General features: G+C 36.0%; 2 protein-coding genes across 5 annotated transcripts in view; one reads left to right on the top strand and one right to left on the bottom strand.

The window, feature by feature from the left end:
• LOC145692799 (uncharacterized) overlaps positions 1-11628 on the bottom strand; it is a 32776-nt gene extending 21148 nt beyond the window's left edge. For 2 of the 4 annotated variants that reach the window (XM_081768279.1, XM_081768280.1), the window contains exons 1-3: positions 11068-11196; positions 5509-5728; positions 492-602 (exon numbers count right to left, since the gene is read on the bottom strand). In XM_081768279.1, coding sequence (XP_081624405.1) covers positions 492-602; positions 5509-5728; positions 11068-11113 — 377 coding nt within the window. In that variant the 5' untranslated portion in view covers positions 11114-11196. Of the gene's footprint in view, positions 1-491; positions 603-5508; positions 5729-7479; positions 7595-11067; positions 11197-11487 lie in introns of those variants that run through there. The other 2 variants (XM_081768281.1, XM_081768282.1) reach the window with 2 other exon arrangements.
• A 92-nt stretch (positions 11629-11720) lies between these two features.
• Positions 11721-19532, top strand: LOC145692801 (zinc finger SWIM domain-containing protein 7-like). Its single transcript, XM_081768283.1, has 3 exons — positions 11721-12043; positions 15335-15439; positions 18856-19532. Exons 2-3 carry the CDS (start codon positions 15361-15363, stop codon positions 19203-19205), a joined length of 429 nt encoding a protein of 142 aa, XP_081624409.1. The 5' UTR covers positions 11721-12043; positions 15335-15360; the 3' UTR covers positions 19206-19532.
• The last annotated feature ends 1933 nt before the right edge of the window (positions 19533-21465 follow it).

Below are 21465 nucleotides of genomic sequence, written 5' to 3'. Positions count from 1 at the left end.
AGTAAAAATCCCAATAATCCATTTCGTACAAATGAATATGCGTACACTATCTCACAGAAGGGACCCAGTACTGAACTTTTTCGTACTAACAGTCATATCGCCTATATACTAGTACTATGAATACCTGTACATTTGTCATAATAATAAATAATGTTTCTAGTTGTGTTATTTAATGAAAGACTAAGGTTGAACAAAATGTCAATATTAAAAAACGTAATAAACCAGTATTATACTGAGATAAAATATTTAATTTGGAAACACCCATTATAATAGCTATTAAGAAATTACGATAAAATATGAACGAACGTTTCTATAAAGCTAGGTTCTATATTGTCAATAAAAAAAGGTAACACGCAAGATTTTTAAAACTATAGATAATCCTAACATTAAAACTCCAAAACCAAAAAACAAGAGAACTATCGTCAAGTACGAAAAGCACTTTTAAAATGTACCGGTGAAACATTACACCTAAAAGTTAATTCTTTACTCACCCTTCCATTGTAGGGTCGCTCTTTCTCTTCTGCTGGAAAAACCCGAAAGGTGTTCCCTTTCTCATTATTGGTTTTTGTACGCCATAAGGGATAGTCGGTTCTGCGGTAAACCTGTAAGGTTGTACATATTAATTAGTTATATACGTAAATGAAAACACACACTGTGATCTAAAACGCATCTAACTGAATGAAGATTTCATTCATACGTAACTGCTTCCTCTTCCAAATATGAACTCCATGTAACATATTAAGCATTAAAAGATAGAGGCATTGTATTGTAAACCAAATTGGCCTACTTAGTTTAACAATGACCTAAATATGACAAGTTAAAACGAGCCGGAAGACCATGTTACCTTCACTTTCTAAACCTCTGTTCTCTGCTTCACAGGGTTGGCTTTTTTTTTTTTTTTAACCGAAAAAAACTATTTTTTTTTGGCTTAAAACCCGGCTTCTTTGGTTTAAACCAGGCCTTTTGGTTTAAATAATTTACTTTACGGATACATATTACAGGTGAATAGAAATAAGTTTGTTTCGCCTTGGTGGTGTTATGAAACAATTGGGTTATGCTGGAAGGGGTCACATAAGCTTACAGCGGAATCCAAACAGCTTCTTGGCTTACATCCGAGAGAAATTGTCCTCTATTTGGACTCGAAACCGGGACTAATTGGCCACAAATGCGATGAGTCTGCCGACTCACGAAGGACTCCTGATAAAACTAGGTTTGTACTAATTTTACATATTTGTTAATATAATTGTCAAGAGTCATTTCAGAAGAACAAAAAGATAAATAGTTACACAAATGAAACCATTATACAGATACCGCGCCAGTACACAGACGCTCACACACGTACGCGTGTGTGTGTGTGTGTGAGAGAGAGAGAGAGAGAGAGAGAGAGAGAGAAAGAGAGAGCGCGTCTGTGTACTGGCGCGGTATCTTCGTTGGCGGAATCGATGGCCTACGTACGTACACTCATGTCCAAAATTATTGTCGCATGTCTATAAATGTTTTTATAGAAATATAATTTGATAACGAATTCGCGCGATATTTCTTATAATGTTAGTATGTGTATAAGCAGCAAAGACATGTATGTGGTAAATTTCATGTCAAAAGAGCAGAAAATAAGAACAATAAAACGAAAATAAAACTTTCTTGTCCATTTAGCAACATTTTGGTTTTACTCATTCTAATTTCCGTATTTATAATTCTTTTCCTATAAAATTTACCACAAATATACATTTACCGATTATACACATAGTATCAGTATTAAAAGTACCCTGCAAAATCATTATCAAATTTTCTTCTTACAAATAGACAGTTATAGATATGCGACAATCATTTTGGACATGAGTGTACGTACGTTTCTTGCGCAACCGTACTGAGGATTCTCAGAGGACACTTGCTAATGAGTTTTATTACCTTTGTAGAGGAAAAAGTATATGCCTTTTTCGCTAAATAAAAGAGTTTAGACGAATAGTTGGTTCCTAACGCAGCTTTTGAGAAGATTCTCAGAATTTGAAATAAATGAGAAACGCTTACAGAGTGATGACATGTACTTACGAAAATTAACATCCACGCATTATCTTCTGCAGTACCGGTATATGAATATATTAACACATCCTCAGCAATAATATTATTTAACAAATGAATTTCTCTTTCATCACTCCCAGTAATTCAAATACGTACTAAATAGAGTATTTTCATATTGAATTTTACGCACTTACGTTCATACACAATGCATTTACTGTATATTACAGCACACAATTACCATTGTGAGAAATTAAATTTCTGTAACCTCTTTGTAACAGACACGTCCCAATAACGGACAAAAATTGATGTCCCATTGGTGTCCGTAATTGAGAGGTTTCACTGTATATCAAAAATAAAATCTAAAAAAGTAGCATATATACATTAACCACACTTATATAGTTCACATCATATTTATGATACTCTCTTCCTAGGTTCTTCATACACTTTCTTGATGCTGCGCAGAAACGACAGTTGACTATAATAATAAAACTTGCCCAGTTAATTGTTCAATATGAACACAACTCAATGCTTATATAATACACTACTATATATATTTCAAGCCATAAAATTATATTTTAAAAAATCAAAATTTGCTACCTGGATGGCGCGTCGTGGCGTTTGATAAAGCTGCGAAATTTTGTTGGTCTGGTTCCTGCAAACTTTGACAAGCAGGTTATTTATTGCAATGTTACTTTTCCATATTTGTAACTATTTTTATACACACGGAAAAAGATAGCTTCAGCACTTAAAATGAAAAAAAAAAAGTAAATTTGTAGAGCTGTCAGCTTCTGAAATGAGATAACTTAACTACAGGGCACTAGAGAATGAACCTACAGTGACTGTCATATTTGTTTATCAAACAAACAGTGTTTCCATATCCATCGAAATTGCAAAGTACTCAATAATTCGACTAATATGAAGATTTTTCTGTACTGGTAAGTATAGTATTGGGATATACTTAAGTATAACATATCTATCTAGTACAAATGGAAGGATATTAAGTACTATTTCTAGTTTTACGTCCTACGCTTACATTCTTTAGACTAAAGGAGAGGGATGATTAATTGGTGGTATGAGAATGTGGGAGGGTCCCAGAAAACCCACGGACACGCCACTGTCCACCAGAAACTCACTTGGCCAGGGATCGAACCAGAAACCAGAGCACCACAGGTAAGTGATCTACCACTGAGTTCCCCTTTATCTGACCAACAAATACGGTGAAACCTCTCTAAAGCGGACAGCCGTGGGAAATCAATAATTGTCCGCTATAGAAAGGTGTTCGCCTTAGAGAGGTTTTGATATTTTCTTACGTAAATTAGTAAAGAAGATAATATGCAATTAGTAACAATATTTTTGGATGAATCATGTATTCACGAATATTACCAAAATGTTGCTGTACCTGTGTTGTCCTCTGCTGTCCAATACTCTATGTTCGAGGCACAAGATGGAAACAAGATGTTATAGTTCTCTGCAGTTTCCACTTACGTTTTCAGTATGTCGCTTTAATTTGTGGGTTAACTGCAATCCAGTAGAGGTTTTTTTTTTTTTTTTTTTTTTTTTTTTTTTTTTTTTTTTTTTTTTTTTTTTTGACAATATGCGTACCCGCGGGCAAAAACCACCGAACTGCAGTTTTTGCAAGTGGAATGCAAGCAAAGGACATGAGAGTGTTGTTAAACAGAGACTCTTCGTCCGGATTGCTGAGTAGACAATTGAGGAGACAAAATGTCAATGCTTTCTTGGTGACACGTATGAATTACCAAAAATGTATTTTTACAATACTTTTCAACTTATTTATAGAGAAAGTGTCTGTAATACGGAGGTAAATAATACCCATAAAGGACAGAAAAGACTGTCCGTGTCCGTACTAGAGAGTGTCCGCTTTAGAGAGGTTTGTCAATGTGTTTTATCCTATTACAGTGTTTGGGATTAAAAAAATGTGTCCTTTACGAGAGGTGTCCGTTAGTAGAGGTTTCACTGTATTAGAAACAAAGTAATAAGCTTATATGGAATTTGATTTTGTCCTTGCCTAGCAATGCACTTGTCCCGATGTTGAACCCATGACCAGAAGGCTTCTTTTGGAAGAGCGTTCAGTTCCTCTTTCGTGACCATCTCAATGTCAGGAATGATGTCAAAACTTTTTTCCTTTAAGCACGGTGTTGATTTTTGGGGACAGTCAGAAATCGCAAGGTGCTATACCTAAAGAGCACAGCGAATGTGAACAGAGGGATATTTTTTCGGCCAAAAACTCGCGGATCAAAAGCAAGGCGTGACACGACGCGTTTTCATGGTAAATAAGGAACCCATTTGCCCATTTAATCGGCGGTTAAAATGCTTATTACGGACCCATACGAGATGTTTAGTTTTTCGGAAAGCGCTCGAATATTATTCGCATGTTTGAACAAATCATTTGTGCCACTTTTTGCACGTGTTCATCTGGTTCTGATGTCGAAGGACAGTCTCGATCGTTGCTCGTTTTTAACAGACTCCCTGCCGCTTCTGAATAGCTCATACCACTTGTAAACAGTCTTCATGTTATCGCTTCATCGCCATACACTGATTTTGACATTTTGTGAGCTCCTTTGCCGCCTTTTTGCAACTTAGAACAATTGAGTTAATTTTAGTTTATCATCCCTTTCAGCAGCGAAACTATATGAGACTTGGGCCTACTGATTAACGTGGAATCCCAACCACATGAGCTCCCGCCGGGAATCGAACCTGGAACTCCCACCCCAAAGGGGCGTACGCTAACCGCTTAGCCACGAAGGAGCTCACAACTTAAAACAAAACTTAATGTTGGTGCGCGACAGACGCTCTTAACATACCCTCACTCTTCTGCCCCTAGAAGCCAACTAATATATCATAACTCATCTAAAGTCGACACTGACTGTGCCGAAGGTTTAGGCTACAGGGCTTACTAGTTGAAATAGATGGCGCTGAGCAACTACATTCATCGTACTTTTTTTTTTTTTTTTTTTTTTTTTTATCACACCTTGTATCTCAATACCGATGGATATGGAACCACTGTTAATTAGATAAATAAATATGGCAGCCACCTTATGTTTATAGTCTTCTCTAAGTTACCTCATTTCAGACGCGATCAGGCTTACAAATTTACTTTTTCCTTAAAACGCTACTTTTCTTTGCATTTAAGGAGAAACGAATGCGGAAAAGTAGGACGTCAATAAATAATCCCGAAGTAAATAACATGTTCGTCAAGGGTGACACAAATTGAGTTAATAAAATATTGCATAGCTTTTGCGAAAGCCACTACACATCACAGATGTAACGAAATTTAATTCTCAATATAATGGTAATATAGTTGAGGCAACGCCTTAGTGATATCTTCAGACCATCACGGAACCAAGAATACGAACTCAAAATGTTAATAAACTAAAGTCGCAAAGGCAATAATGAAAGAGAAAAAGGAAGAATAATACATATCAGCTTAAAGTTTCACTTATCATTTCGCTACTCAATTACAGCACTTACCTAACCACTTCTGGTTGTTCTCCAAGAGGAATTCCCCAAGGCATATGAGTAGGGGGTACTTGCAACCAACTCCCTGACACACTGCTACCCATATCCACGTTTGAAGTCTGCATACTCAGGGGCACGTGGCCAAAAATTGATGGGCGTGATGCGTCCACAGGATTAAATCCTTGAGCTAAATGCATGATTGATGATAAATGGACACACTCACACACACAGACTGAAAAAAAAAAAAAAACACACATGTAAACTGAGAAGCTAAACAACAATGCTTCACTGTTATCAAAGCTCTGTATGTTAGGATGCGAAATCATGAAGTGGAACGGGGCGGGGGGGAGAAACAATATGTATAAAACCTTCTTCGCACTGGAATGTTTCGACAGAGTTCATATAATTGAACACTCAAATTATGCACAATTAGGGATACCGTTAACCACTAATTCACCCATTAATTAGTCCTACATGTAATCTATATGTTAATTAGCCCTATATACGAATCACTGTAATTAATTCGCACGATTATGACAATAGTGTCATTTTATTGACCCCCTCCCACACAGTAAGTTTTAGTGAAGGGGAATTTTCTTTCAAAAATACTACGTGAGGACAACTCTCCACATTGTTCCCTTGGATTTCACACCTTGAAGCTATCCCGTAACTCATGACACTTGCTGCGCAATAATGAAACAAGAATTGGCAATCCAACGTACACAACATGTATTTGATAAAAATAATTACCCTTCCGTGCTCCCAATTTCTAAAACTATTGCAATACTTCGATTGCTGCTGATGCTGCAATCTTAATAAGGTGCAAAGTAAACAGGTTTAACGGCATTTAATACAATAAAAATGATAAATTTTCCTAATTTACAGACGAAGACATCAAAACTCCTTGCTCAGACACGTTCCCTTGAGACTTCATTCATATTATCACTAGCAGCAGTAAATCAGACATTTTTGTTGATGTAACATTCCGTTTACATTATAAAACTAATACACCACTTTAAAATTACATTTTGCTATATTTATAGTAGTAACTATACTGTATTAAAAAATTAAATAATATTTTAATATAGCCCTACTACAAAGTAATTTATAATTACGTCTTCATCTAAGCCTAAACTATCAATGTAGGAATTACGATCTGGACATTTTTCTTGTAACATAACCTAACTTCCCCGTTCATATATATATAAAGTAATTGACGCATTTTTAATACTATTTAAAAGCAAATTTCAGTACCCGTACAGGAAATCCCTTAACGATTCAATAAACAATGGAGATCCATATTACAACTATTTAAACAATGCTCCCTTTCTTTCTGTGATGTTGAAAAGATACGTTTTCTTACATGCCATCGTCCTTTAAAAAAATTAATATAATTTACCTCAAAATACTGAGACTCAAAAACTTAGCCAGATTTACCCCTCCCTTATATAAGCAACAAGTACACATACAGAGTATTGCCATGTGGTGGACTACTTTATTGCTTCACATATCAATTTTTATGAGTTTATCCCCAAGAAGGGGAATGTCCCCCCCCCAAAAAAAAAACCGGATGAAAAAAAAACGAACTTGACATTTCTCCCTCTCCCCCCCTCCCCCGTTATACCCCTACATACATAAAATGCATATCGGCGGAAAGCTTCATCCTCCAGGAACACATCGATACCAAAATTATCTTTCTACCTTAATTATGTTCTGAGCTATTGAGGTTTAAAGCCTTGACGCAGCAGTTGTGTCAATGCGCGTTTAAATGTTAAACTGATTAGGTTCCCATTCGGTCGAGAACTAAGGTGATGTTACTTAAGTACAACAGTCACACACTGACGAAGTTAATTCATTTCAGACTAGTTTCTCAACTGAAAATCATAAAATTCACTAAGCTGACACCAACACTCCACTAACATACAAAAGTGTACTCCAAGAGACCCGCTAGTATATCAACGAAACAGAAATAACCACTACTACCTAACAGTAATGAACACTAAAAATACGACGTTCGAATGTGCTTGAATAACAAAACACCAACAGTATGAAGAAGCCACCCACATTAATCACTCTCACAGTGTGTTTACAATCAGTGCACCTGCTGGAATGAATCAGCTCCTTATCTCTTGTTGATCGTGAGCAGCTATCAATGAATCATCATTTTGAGTTACAAACACGCTTGTTATTGCTTTTATAGAATGATGTAGAATATCTCCAAAAGGCATTAACTTTTAAAAACTGTTTCTAACGTTATGAAATCAATACACGACTGTTTATAGAGTATTTTTCTAGACTTACGTTATTTACTTACAACAAATACTATCTTGGATCAGACGATACAGTACTAGCAATACCTATACCTGAAATTTTTTATTCGGACAATACTATTCGTATTACGAATAACACCCGCATTTGAAGTGTTACTTGATTTTATTATACAAATCAGGGACGTACGCAGGGGTGGGTCCTGGGGTCCGCCCTCCCCCCGCCCCGAAATTTCGACTTTTGTGAAAATTTAGACTAGTTTAAGGAATTTTAACATAAAATAACCTCATATTAAGTTTGGAACCCCCCGAAATAAATTCCTGCGTACGATATTGATCCAAATTATAAACCTAATTCCTGACCATTACCTAGACGGTGTGTCAGATCAGTTATTCATACGAACTAAAAAAATAAATATTGAACTATGCTGATATAGACAGCAACACAACACAATTAAACGCATATTAAGGTAATAAAGACATCTTTTATGAAAACAAAAACTATATATATATATTACAGTTACACATATACTACAGTCACTTGCGTTCCTGTGTAGATTGACGAAGAACTACCATTGCTCTGGGTTCCAATCTCGTCGATAGCAGAAAAATTCCTTGTGCAGTCAGCACCATGAGTCGCTACTTAAGTCTAAGTTACCAAACTCTGATTTAGAAATTCACAAATAAAAATGTTAAAAGACAATGCGCTGATCAGGTAAAAATCCAGCTGATGCATCACTTCACAGACTAATAACACCAGTAAGTTAAGTTTAAAACAGAGATCGCAAACATTACAAATGATAATGCTTTAAAAAATGCGTCACGAAAAATCTAACTGATAAAGAAGTGTCTGAACATTAACCCTGAACCATCTCAGTATCACTTTAAAGCAAGGGGTTCCATTATAATTCATGGCGAAAACTAGTGTTAAGTTTATATACATATAAACTTGGGGTCGCTGAGATTAACAGTGACACTTCCGATGCCCTTTAAATTTAAATTCACTCCCGCAACTTGGGGGAATGCGAAGATAATTAAAAATGATTGTAAATGACCGATATTAGTGCCGAATAGTTTTCGGGGTAGCTGAGAAGAACAGTGACACTTGCAATGCCGTTTAAACTTACACGATGATGATGATGTGTAAAGTAGTTGACTTCGGCACGCAGAAACAAATTTAGAGAGAATTATAAAGTAGCTTTTACAGATAAAGAACTTTAAGTTAACCATAAATGCGGTTTTTTTTTCCCCAAGGTATTTACAAAAGTAATGAAGTAAAAGGACGATCACGGACAGAAGTTTAATAAATGACCTTAAAGTAGTCGGTGATACCCTCCACCAGACAATCTGGAGCCACTCGTACAACAGTAAAATAAAATGAAACTTCTTTCGTTTAACGTCCCATAGCTATTTTATTGCGTGACAATTTAACACATCTAAAAGCGTCTTATCTTTCTGGAAGAGCTGGCAACAATTTTGAGTTTATAGTGTAACTGTCATAGAAAGAACAACAGCATTTCCAATACATTGAGCAATAAAGAAATAACAGTTCGCTGTCAACAAATAAACCTATTACCTAAAGCAACCAAGTATTAATATTACATAAAGAATAAATTATCTTTTATCATACAAATATTGGTAAAAATATATTATTCCAAATGTTCCCAGTGCATATGGTACATTCGGAAGGCACCTCAAATAAAGAACAATCAAAATTTTGTTTGAAGTGTTGTAAATCCAGCCCAAAATAAACTATACATAGAAATCACCTCCACGAAACTCGATGCTCTAATGGGTTAACCTAATTTGGTGTTACGTTTAAATGAAAATTCGGTCATACGGCAATAATTTTTTGACATACAGTAGTTTATTTGTATACAAATCTCAAGTGCCAATTGTCTCTTGACCTCTACAGCGCAGTACAGTACGTGAATTAAAAACAGACGGGTGTGGGGGAGTGACAATGAACGTACTCTATGATGAGTAACTGTTAAACCAAAAAAACCTTGTACTTATTGTTTCATAGGCAATAACTGTATATTTCATGAATGTAAGTGTGGTTCCGTAAAGCAGGACAGTACCGTGAACGAAACGTAACGTAACCTCACCTAATCTATTAGACAAAACTAACAATTGCTTCGGCACGCAATCTGCAATTCTTGATAAGTTACATCTGGTCATTCACAAGCGCGGCGTAACGGAATAAATGACACCTCGTAAATTATGAAAAATCCGTCCTACAACTAAAATTATCTCAAAGATTGTAGAGAATTAACTCGTGCAGTTCTAATATAAGACGATAATTTCTCTTAATTAGTTATTTTCGGGGTATTTATTCCGAAGTTGGGCGTCCGTTTTCGCCACGTTTTTTCATTGTTATTTCCTTTCCACACTTTCTGCAATTTGTTATTAGGTTCATTTTCGGGAAGGTTCTAGAACACAGGTCCCCCGGCAAGGTTCTAGGTCATAGGTCCCCCTACCTATTTAGCCGTAATAAAGACAGAAAACAACGCGCCTTGCAGGGCTCTAACCCGCCTTTACTTGCTAACGCTCGCTCTGCAATACTATGTGGATTATATATTAAACTTTGGTACAGAAAGGAACCAACTTAGCTACTAATCTATATAGAGGGATATGTGTTCTAGAACCTTCCCAGAATGAAGTAACCAAAAATCCTTCTGAGCGGAAGGTGCGGAGAGAGGAGAAATTCGAACTTTTCATTGTTACGCTTAAAGGCAATGAGCAGTTCATTCCCTATGTATGCGGCACTGATAACAGCCTTTGTTGATAATTTTTTCTTTGGCACAAAATATTTAACATTTTTTTTTTTCATTATTGTATACATACACAAGGTTCTGTAATAAAAAGCATTAAGCATTGTGCTTTATTTCTGTAAATTATGCTTACAAGATTAGCAAATTTAGAATATGGAAAGTGGTCAAAATCACAGATATGGTCCAACCAAAGGTAGAAAATTTTATTATGATTTTACTGCCTTTTATGCTTTATGGTTGCCCTACCCTTGTGTTTGCACATGTTATACAACTACGAACTTAAAATGTATTTTCCGGGAACCACCATGGAAATGATCACAAACGCAGAATTAGACTCTTCTCAACCAGTGACATTTTCAATTAAAATTTATTACGATACCTCGCAGTTTAAATCCCAAGAAATTTTTTTTTACAAGAATAACATATACGTCCTTACCGACCTTAATTGAAAAATATTCATCAAAAGACCATTACTGTACCATTAAAAGAAAAAAAAAAAAGAAAGAAACGAAAGTATTCATTTTACATACTGCATTTCCTAATACGTTTATTTCTTTTCGCCAGGCAGTCAGTCATCTATAGTCTGCATTATCTTACGTCAGGTCAACGCATTGTAGGCTCTTCTCAAATATAGGTCAGCACAATTATTTAAGCCCTAAAATACTACTTTACTTTCCCACACAGTAAAATCTTAACAAAACTTTCGTGAATCAGTAATGCTAATTCACATATCTAGGAATGTAACAAAAACCTGTATAGAGTCGCACGAAAATTTCGACGCATTTCAATTGGGCACTAAATTTCAGTAGTCATTGTAAAGTGACGCATTAGAAAACTTTCATTCCTATCAACTCAACTCAATTTTTCTGATTAAATGAGTTCTATTAAAGTATAATATTTTAATAATAACTAAATAATAAAGTAATATAATAATTTGATAAGTTAATTACCTCTCACACAACACACTAATGTTTACATTCAGCAATCAGCACACGACGACAAGCTTACCTATCCACTGCCTTGTGGAGAAACAACTGAGAAAGTGATTGGCTGCTGATGATCTTACTTACGATTTGATTGGTCACGACACTTCCCGATTAATCTCGAAGGCTGCAAAACAACGACGAATAGAGAAGAAAAAAAGAAAAGAAAAGAAACTACAAAACATAATCTTAACATAATGCTATAGAGAAAATAACGAGATCACAAATATATTGAAGCAAAATAGTTTTTTTTTTTTTTTTATTTTTCTCGAAAAGGAATATTTCCTGTTTTGGGAACAATTATTGGCATATTTTTAGTGTAACGTAGAGATATGGTTAGATGAGTAAAATAATATTTGACATCAGGAATCGTGATACGATAAATAAAGACCAGATTGAATGCAGTATACATCAAGAAAACAAGAACAAATTCATATAACAGGATCATTTTTTTCATGAAGCTTGTATCCAATCTTGTATACGCTTCTGTTGTTGGTACATGGCGATACCCTATTTGGATCAGGTAAAGTTGAGGGATGCCACCAAAAAAAATCTTTCACCAGTAATTTCCTAATACCTTTTAGACTCTTACTTTCTTGACCTAACTGTATAGATTTATAATATGCCAGCAAACTTATGGGGTTATGTTTAGCAGACGGGGTCCAGAAGTACGTTAAAAAAAAATTACAGAAATAAATGATTCAAGTACTTAGACCTAACATAACGTAACCAAATCTAACCCAAACTAACCTAAACTAACGTAATATAAGTATAAATAAGCGAAATTCTACCATTTTTTTGGAAAATTGTGCTGGACTCCTACACTAATATACCGTAATCTAACATAAACTAACCCAAACTCACCGAAACTAACCTAATGTGAACAGAAATTGACCCCTTCTGCTAAACATTAGCCAACTTGTGTATTATTCAAACGATAACTTTGAGGAAAACGCCTACTAATCAACGCTAAAAGGTCATTACAAGTGAGTATTGCGTCTGATTCGGGACAGGGTAAAGTTGAAGGTTCTATAAGGCGCGATAGCGAAGGTATGTGTGCGCATAAAAGAAGATGCATACTAACCTTGCTAGGTGGTCACAAAAAACTAGTTGTACATGCTAATTGTATAGCGATAGACCACACTTTTTAACGCTGCTTCTAAGTTATTTAAACTTCCTTGGTCATAGACGCCGGAACCTATGGGCACACCCCTCCAGTATTGTGGTTGACAAGATCATTTTTGTGTCGTTATTTCAGCCTTTGTGCTTCAGAGTAGGTACAGTATGTTAAGGCTTAGGGTAGGTAGCTTCAACGTGCAGGTAAAGTTTAGGCACACCACTCGAAATAAATGTTGAAAACTTATAATTTTACTATTTTCGATCGTGATGTCCTCCGAAATATTTACGCTTGACAACATGATGTTATTTAGCACAGATGAATTGTAGGGAGCAAAATTTAAATCCTACATCCTAGGCATAATTGTTGAAAAATTATGATTTTCGTATGAATACAGCTCCGAAAGTATGGCATAAAAACTACTGTGCAAGAAACACAAATCAGCATGTGCGAGGTTCCTACTAAAAAAGCACATATGCTATCTACCCGACTCAGAGCAGTAAGAAGCTGGTGCACCTGCACGGTGGCGCGTCCGCAGGGAACAGGCACAGCAGCGATAGTGAGTATACGCGTAAGAGAGGGTAGTGAAACCACATGGATTTTCCGCGATGATACGAGTTCCAATAGCACTTGTAATGGTTTCACACTAGTGACGCTACACCTGTAAACATAAGTGTGCAGAAATACTCGGCCGGTGGAAAATAGTATCTAGTAGAGTCTTTCATATGGATTTGATTATTTTGTCGTAAAGCACTTATATTGATTTGACACTAATCAGTAAATGTCTATACTGTGGATTTTCTAAAATGTTACTTTTTTGGAGGTCTTTTGACCTCTCAAAAAAAAAAAAAAATGTCCAAATTACACCTTTGCAGCTACAGGAGATCGGTCCTATTTTTATTAACTCAAACTTAACTTTTTATTGTTGGAGGATCATGGGCATTCACAGGGCCACTTTAGTCGGTTAAATATATATATAGTCCTATAAATATGTATATAATCTTATGAACTACGATACCGACCAAAGCCATGCTCCTACTAGATAAATTCCACGTCTGCATCGTTAGAAGTGAAATCGTGTTTAGCCACCTAAATGTTCTTAATAAAAGAATCGCGGATGCCCTGTCGGTTTCCCCCTATGTTCCCGAGCTTGAATTTCGTAACTTTTGGTATCATTGTGTTTGTTTCGTCGAGTACTAAAGATTCAATCCGAACATCGTAGGCCCCGTAAGAATTCCCTACTCCACCCCCCTTACATTCAACACCGACTTTTCCTATGTTTCTGAGATGGGATTATCTAATCAAGCTTAAAATATGTAAAACGATAAATTATGCCTTTTGTGCTATATGGTTGCGAAACATTCTTACTTTGAGGAAAGAACGTAGATTCAAAGTATTCAAAAATAAAATCCTTAGACGAATATTCTGGTCCAAGAGAGACAAGAATAGGGAATGACCGAAAGTTCATAACGAGGAACTGCATTTATTTATACCATTAAGATCATTAAATCTAGGAGGCTCAGGTAGAGACCTGCACGGGCCGGGCCTGGCCCGAGGCCCGGCCCGGCCCGCGGGCCGGGCTTGGGCGGGCCGACTCGATTATTTCTTTGGGTCGGGCCGGGCTTGGGCGGGCCGACACTGATTTCTCTACAGGTCGGGCCGGGCTAGGGCCGATTAATTGCAATTCTTTAATAATTATTGACATTCATTAAATGATAATTAGAATAAAGGCAAACGTTGAAGAAGTGTGCCCGTGAAAAATATTACAAAATGAAACTTCGAAAATTTATCGGGCTCGGGCCGGGCTTGGGCCAAGAATTTTAAAAAACTTATCGGGCCGGGCCGGGCTCGGGCCGAAAATCTCCAAACCTTTTCGGGCCCGGGCTGGGCCGGGCCTACGTACATTCGGGCTGGATTGGGCTCGGGCCGAAAAATTCGGCCCGTGCAGGTCTCTAGGCTCAGGTGGAATGGTTATGTAACCAGAACGGAAGAAAGTAGGAATTCTTTCAAAGTTTTAACTGAGAACCCAATCGGTAAAAGCAGTAGAAAGACCTAGCAGATGGGAGCATAATATTAAGATAGCAGAAATAGGAATACAAAGTGGAAACTGGATTCAGTTGGCTACGGACTGAAGTTAATGGAGAACTTTCGTGAATGTGGCTTTGATCGTTTGGGTTCCATAGGCTATAGAGTTATATATGTACTCCATGTTATTCTTTATACCGAAGAAAGTTATAAGACTTATGTTGCTATTCTATAAGTGATAAAGAATGAAAAATGTTTGAAGAACTTTGAACATTTTAGAAACTATATTTGGAAAGTAATTACCTCTAAAAATTGTAAAATATTATGTTTTTGCAATGTTTGAAAAGTGCTGTATAATTCGCTGAGTACCTGAGTGTAATTTAATTATTTCTGGCGACGAATTTTTTTTTTCTTTTCCTTTATAAGTTACATTTACGTTCCATAATCCTTTTTCTCCACAAAAGTAAAAAAACTAAATAAACCATAAACGTTGATTCAAGATGAAGTTATTATTATTGTTATTGTGAAATTTTGGTTAAGTATTAATAACTCAAGATGCTCGTTATTTGTTTGTGATTTTTAAATACGGTAAAATTACAACTGATTTTGTAGTATCTAAAGTCGAAATTTTGTATGTGAAAGTAAAAATCCATTTTTCTTCTTCTTCTTCAGATAAATCGAAGCAGGCAAGCCAAAAGATGTTTCCGTTCCTGATTTCGGAATTGGCTGCAACAATTCTGAAAGATGTTGCAAAAATGTACAAAGACAATGGAAAATGTAAGATATTACTTCTTCTTTCCCTTGCTTATTATTATTTGTTTATTGTTTGGACCAGAAACGCTTTAAGAGCTCATAATTTTCAATTGTACACAAGAATTGCTACTGCAACCTAAGGAATACACATTGATTCATATCATAATACTGACCTGAAAGTATGTTGTGGTGACCAAACCTTACCAATGTGAATGCAAATCCACTGTCCGACAATTAAGTAATGACATAACAGTGAATGCAATCCATAAACCAATATATGCGCTCGAAAGAGTAATTCCTCTTCTACAATCTGGCAATACCGTATTGTTACACTCGAAGCATGACGGCAAACACGACGTCAATCATCAGCAGTCACTGAGAGGTCCTCGCCACACTAGCATTATGGAGCAGAGAACGGATATCAAATCCTGTGTTAAACTGGGTAAAAGTGCCACAGAGACTGTTGATTTGATGCGGAGAGTGTATGGAGATACGGGGAAACTTCGACTTTGAAGACAATACTCCTGTCTTTCTACGAAAGTATCAGAAGGTCGCACAGTGAATGCCCAGATTTATATAAGTGTTTTGGAGCGTTTCATAAAGAGAATTCGTCGTGTTCGGTCTCAGTACTTAGCCCCAGGTAGCCTTATCCATGACAATGCACCGGCAGTACTTGCTCAGGAACATTTGGCCAAAAAAAGTGTGCTGCAGCACCCTCCTATTCTCCAGATGTGTCCCCCTGCGACTATTTTCTGTTCCTAAGTTTCCATTAGAAGGGTGACTTTTTGACGAAGTTGAAGACATCCAAGCACCTGTGACAAGCGCATTACGGAACATACCATAAACTGAGTTGCAGAGGTCGTTCTAGATCTTGGATGTTCGTGCCACTCGCTGTATTGACGCAGGAGGGATGTACTTTGAATAATAAACACGTATTATTACATTATCTTTGTTTGGTCACAAGAAAATCAGTCTTATTACTTAATTGTCGGATGGTATGCACTGGCAACAATGATTCTTCAAGATCCTATCTTAGATGATTGCTTGTAGTTTTCGACATGGTGTTTGTGTGGTTTGAAACATTATTATAAATCTTCCTATAGAAGATTTTGTGTATTTTTAAGATCTGTAAATACACTATTGGCTAGGATAGTCATTGACAAGGGCGCCGATTTCTCTGTAAATTTGGAAGGGGGGGGGGGGCATTCAGATGCAGAAGGTATATATATGAGGATTTTTGGACAAATTGCATTCAAATTATGCCAAATATTGTATATTCATAAATACGATAAGGGGCCCACATGAGCTTTGGGGGGAAGGGGCTGGGCCCCCCAGGATCGGCGCCCTTGATCATTGTTGGAACAATTGGAGCTTAAAATATGTGTATGTAAGACATTCTTTATAGGGAGTTTTCCGTATTGTATTTAGTGCGGTAGTGAATCGGGCGATTTTAAAAACGTTATTACTTGAAACTGATGAAAATGATTTGAGTGTAACGAGTTGGAATATAAACTTAGACATGAAAGCATTTAGTTATTTGTGAATTTAAATCACAGAACAGAAAGCAGTGTGGCACAAAATAAAGAAAATCATGTTTCACCGAAAACATAACTGCCCAAAAGTGACAGCTTGCGGATGATACCAATTACTCTTTGCAGCATATCTAATAGAATTTTGGAACTTCTTCATAAATGCGACATTTCAGTTTTGGAATTGGCATACAGACAAAAGTCATTGTGCTAATTCTCTTTCGTGGAGGGTGGTGGTGGTGGTGGTAGTGGTAGTAGTGTTGCTAATAATAATAATAATAATAATAATAATAATTTGTGCAACACTGTTTTCTGTTCGGTGATTTAAATTCAGAAATAAATAAATGCTTTCATGTCTAAGTTTATATTCCAACTCGTTACACTCAAATCATTTTCATCATTTTAATAATGTTTTTAAAATCGCCCTATTCACTGCCGCACCCGCACAATTAACATATTGGTGTATACATAGATTCTTATACCCACTTTATTACCGCTTAGGAACAATGACCATCATAGTATATAATCAGCTAACTGCGTAACATGATATAAACTTTAAAAGCATCCTGAGGATGAGCACCCGACAAACGCACTCGAAATATTGATGATCATTTGAAGAATTTTCGTCGCCACAGATCACTATTGTGACATAAATATGGACAAGAAAAATATTTTCAAATTCTCCTTCTTTTTGTGTTCTAGATGTTGGAAGAGTAAATTTCAGAATTTGGAACTGGAAAAAGTGACAAAATTTGAAGAGGTCCTTTCCCAACTGCTGCAAGTTGACCGTTCCATAACTCAGTTTTTTTTAATATACCACGGATTCCTAAACACTCTCGTGTGGCCAAATGACATTCACGGTTTTCATGCAAGAGGTCCCGGTTCGATCCCAGGTAGAAGGGCTTGTGATACGAATATTATGGTTTGTTAAACTGTAGTTTATGGTATCTTATTAAGAAAGGAAAGAGAAACATTGAACTGACCAATCACGTTATACGTTCTTGGTATTCATTTTCAGTAGATTACGCGGAAAAACAATACCTTCGTCCTGGACATTGAATATTGATGTGGAATTAGAGAAGGCATTGTTAAACGACTTTTTCAAGACTGCCCAGAAGACGGATCAAGACAACCTGTAGGAATAAATGGAAATATATACTTAAATGATTCACTGCGTACTAATATATCTATATTATAAAATTGAAAGTGATTATGTTTGTGACTCTTAATTTCTTGAACCACCCAACCGCTCTTGATCATATTTTCAGCATAGATTAGGTTGGGGCCTGGGTTGGTTTTTATCATTTCACTTTGACAGTGCAACTTAGGAAAGGGAGAGGAGGAGCGACATTTAAAAATGGACGAAAATGACCAATATTAGTGTCGAATCTAGTTTTCGTGGTCGCTGAGGTGAACAATGACACTTCCGATGCTGTTTAAATCCAAATTCAGCCTCGCAACTTGGGGGAGGGGAAGATGTATATAAAAATTAACGAAGATGACCAATATTAGTGCCGAATCCATAGTTGTCGGGGTCGCTAAAATGAACAGTGACACTTTGATGCCGTTTAAATACAAATTCAGCTCCCACTTTGGGAAGGGGAAGGGGGTGTAAAAATTATCAAAAATGACCGATATCAGAGGGCACTTTAGTAATAGTAAAAAGTGACTGCTTAGAGAACATATTACTATTTTTTCTTAATTTAATCCAAGTTGGTAATTGATGCTAGTGTAGTATATAGGAAATAGATATAAAAATATGTTAATATAATGGTTTCAGTCATTCAGCGAAACACTAGACCACTTCTATTCTTAGTAATTTATTAATCCCACAGAAGTGCTATATTGTAGAATGTGAATAGTCTTAACTTTTCACAGTTTAGCTTAGAAAATACTATTTTCACAATTTAGTTACAGATGAGATGCTTCTGATGTTGCATGATGTCTTCGGAAGCCCTTTGGAACGAGCTTTGGACTTATTAGAATCTGGAGAAATCACAGTGCTTCGATCGCCCAGTGGACGTCGAGTGCTTCAAGTGACAGGAAGTTCTGGAAATTTGTATACGTTATTCCCATTCGTTAACTATTGTCCGTGTGCTGCTTATCACTTTCAGGTGATTGGTACAAGGACGCATATATCGTGTAAACATGTCATAGCAGCGTATCTCGCAGAACTATCAGGGAAACTAAAGGAGAGTGAAGTGAGCAACGATAGTATCTCAGAAGTGTTATGTCAGTCCGCTGGTTTAGTGGTGTACTAATGATACTCTTTAATGTTGTACAGATTTTGAGACAAGATATTTCGTAAAGAAACATTTCAACTAAAAAGTTCCTTTATAATATCAAATAAATGTTGCATTAAGAAGTTTGCACTATAGTATAAATCATGCTTCATTAACATATTCATAAGGGGAAGCTTACCTTTGGAGGTAAGTTCTTTTTCGGACAATTTGTTGAAAAATTGGTCAGTAAATTTGGTCTTGTTTCATTAAGTAAATGCCTAATTAACAACTATATAATAAAACACAGATCATTCTGCATGAAAAGATCTTTAAGTGATAGTTTAGTTACGTTCATATTTCATAATATTAAAATAATAATAATAATAATAATAATGCTTGAATATTTCTCATGAGAAAATCTACAAGGGTAGTATGTTCTTAGAGGTTTTTTTTCGATGCGTTTTCCGAAAGTGTCTGTTATAAATGTGCTCATATTTTGTAAATAAACATTTCCATAATAACTACTGCACGATATGATTCAATGTAAATATGAGGGTGAGAAAGTTTAAGTGTGGTGGCCGGTTCCTTTTATTGTAACTAGCATAACAGAAAAATTTTAATTAGCCATTACAACATACTTCATTCGAAACTTCACTTTTAACTGTCAAAATATTTTCATGTGTGTTTGCAATCTCTTGTGACTAATCACATCTAGAATAGCATATATACACACATGTTATTAAAAATTTTGATTAGTTCAAAAGTACATAGCTTAAAATGCAATAAACATATATTAAAAATATAACAACATAAATACATAAACAGTGTATTCAAAGCAATAAAGTATGAGAACCATCTGCGAAATACGTAACACTATTGAAAACAAATAACTTAAAGATATAATACGGCATTAAAAAGAAACAATAATTTTATATTTATTAACAGTCTTCTTCATCATCATAGCATTATTATTATTATTATTAATGTTAATTGACGAAAATTTTTTCCAGAATAGTTCACAAATTGCCTACAAGAGGAACATCTCTTGAAATTCTTTCCCGAAAGGTCTCAAGATAGCTGACATACTTCCTCGTTGAATTGCTATACTAATCCGTTGAATGAAAAATGATCGAGCTCGGGTTATCTCCCAAATTTAACGATATGCGTTGGCCAACTTCATTGATAAAGTTAAACCCCTCTTTGCCCCATGAACCACTTGATTCAATTGCTATTGTAACAAACAAGTTTTTGTTGAATAGATTGATATATTTATTCCTTTCCTCGACCTAAAGAAACTATCAAAATATTTTCTTTAACCTCTTCTTGCCAAGCCATTTCTGTAAGATAAGGCTATTAGTACCGGGCATTAAAAAAAATGTAGATTTCATAAAGTTACTTTAAAATGTTTGTAGCTCAGAGCTTAATTATTCTGAAGACATGAAGCAGAAAAGCAGGATACAAAGTAGAACAAACATTCAGAATATTAATGACTTATGCACATTTAGCGAACCGTCGCTTCAAGTCGGAGGGGAAGGGCAGTGAGGACGAAAAAGTGACCTCAAGTATGTTTTTTATTTTGTTCCATCCCGCAGAGTGTTAACAAAATGAAATGGTATATTTAGTTTTACGTCCCACGATTATGCCGGTTAGGATAAAAGAGACGATGATGATGAGAGATGAGTGTAATGATGGAATGAAGAAAGTGGGAGGAAACGGGAAAACCCATGAGCACGGTGTTTGTCCACCACAAAGTCCACACGGCGTGAGCTGAGATCGAACCAGGGACCCCAAGCACTGGAGGTGAACGCTCTCCACTGAGCCACCGCGTCCCCCAGAGTGTTAACAGTTGGTAATCTCTTGGCCTAGAGCGTGCATTCAATGACAAAATGTAATTAAGTGATCGCAAGTCATGTTTAAAAAGTTCACAATTTAAAAAAGAAAAATCTATTGACATCAACATGACTATTTACACTTTATCCACTCTTTTCGTGCTTTTTACTCTTTCTTAACCTGACGAAAGTTCCAATAGCAACTTAATACAAGCTCTCTTATGAGTTCAAGTAACGTTTTTGGTAAACGATAATTGTATAAGTGAACTGATTTAAGCAATAATTTTCAAAACGTCTCATTTCGAAAATCTGTCAACGCCAGTTCAAAAGTTACTTAAAATTAAACAATAAAGACGCTAATCTTGAATTATTTATTTTTGTTATATTGTTTTTACAAAAGTACACATACAAGATCAAAGATTACTCTGTCAAAATCGTACAGTGCTACACCTACAGAAAGATATCACATC

Source organism: Thermobia domestica, chromosome 8 (genome assembly GCF_964235325.1).
Source record: "Thermobia domestica chromosome 8, izTheDome1.hap1.1, whole genome shotgun sequence".
NCBI lineage: Eukaryota > Metazoa > Arthropoda > Insecta > Zygentoma > Lepismatidae > Thermobia > Thermobia domestica.
This window is presented reverse-complemented; position numbering and strand designations above follow the sequence as displayed.

Bases quoted from the DNA above. Each gene is read 5' to 3' on its own strand.
- LOC145692801 (XM_081768283.1), top strand. From the start codon at position 15,361: ATGTTTCCGTTCCTGATTTCGGAATTGGCTGCAACAATTCTGAAAGAT. The intron at 15,440-18,855 runs GTAAGATATTAC...TTCACAATTTAG, and splicing joins GTACAAAGACAATGGAAAAT to TTACAGATGAGATGCTTCTG.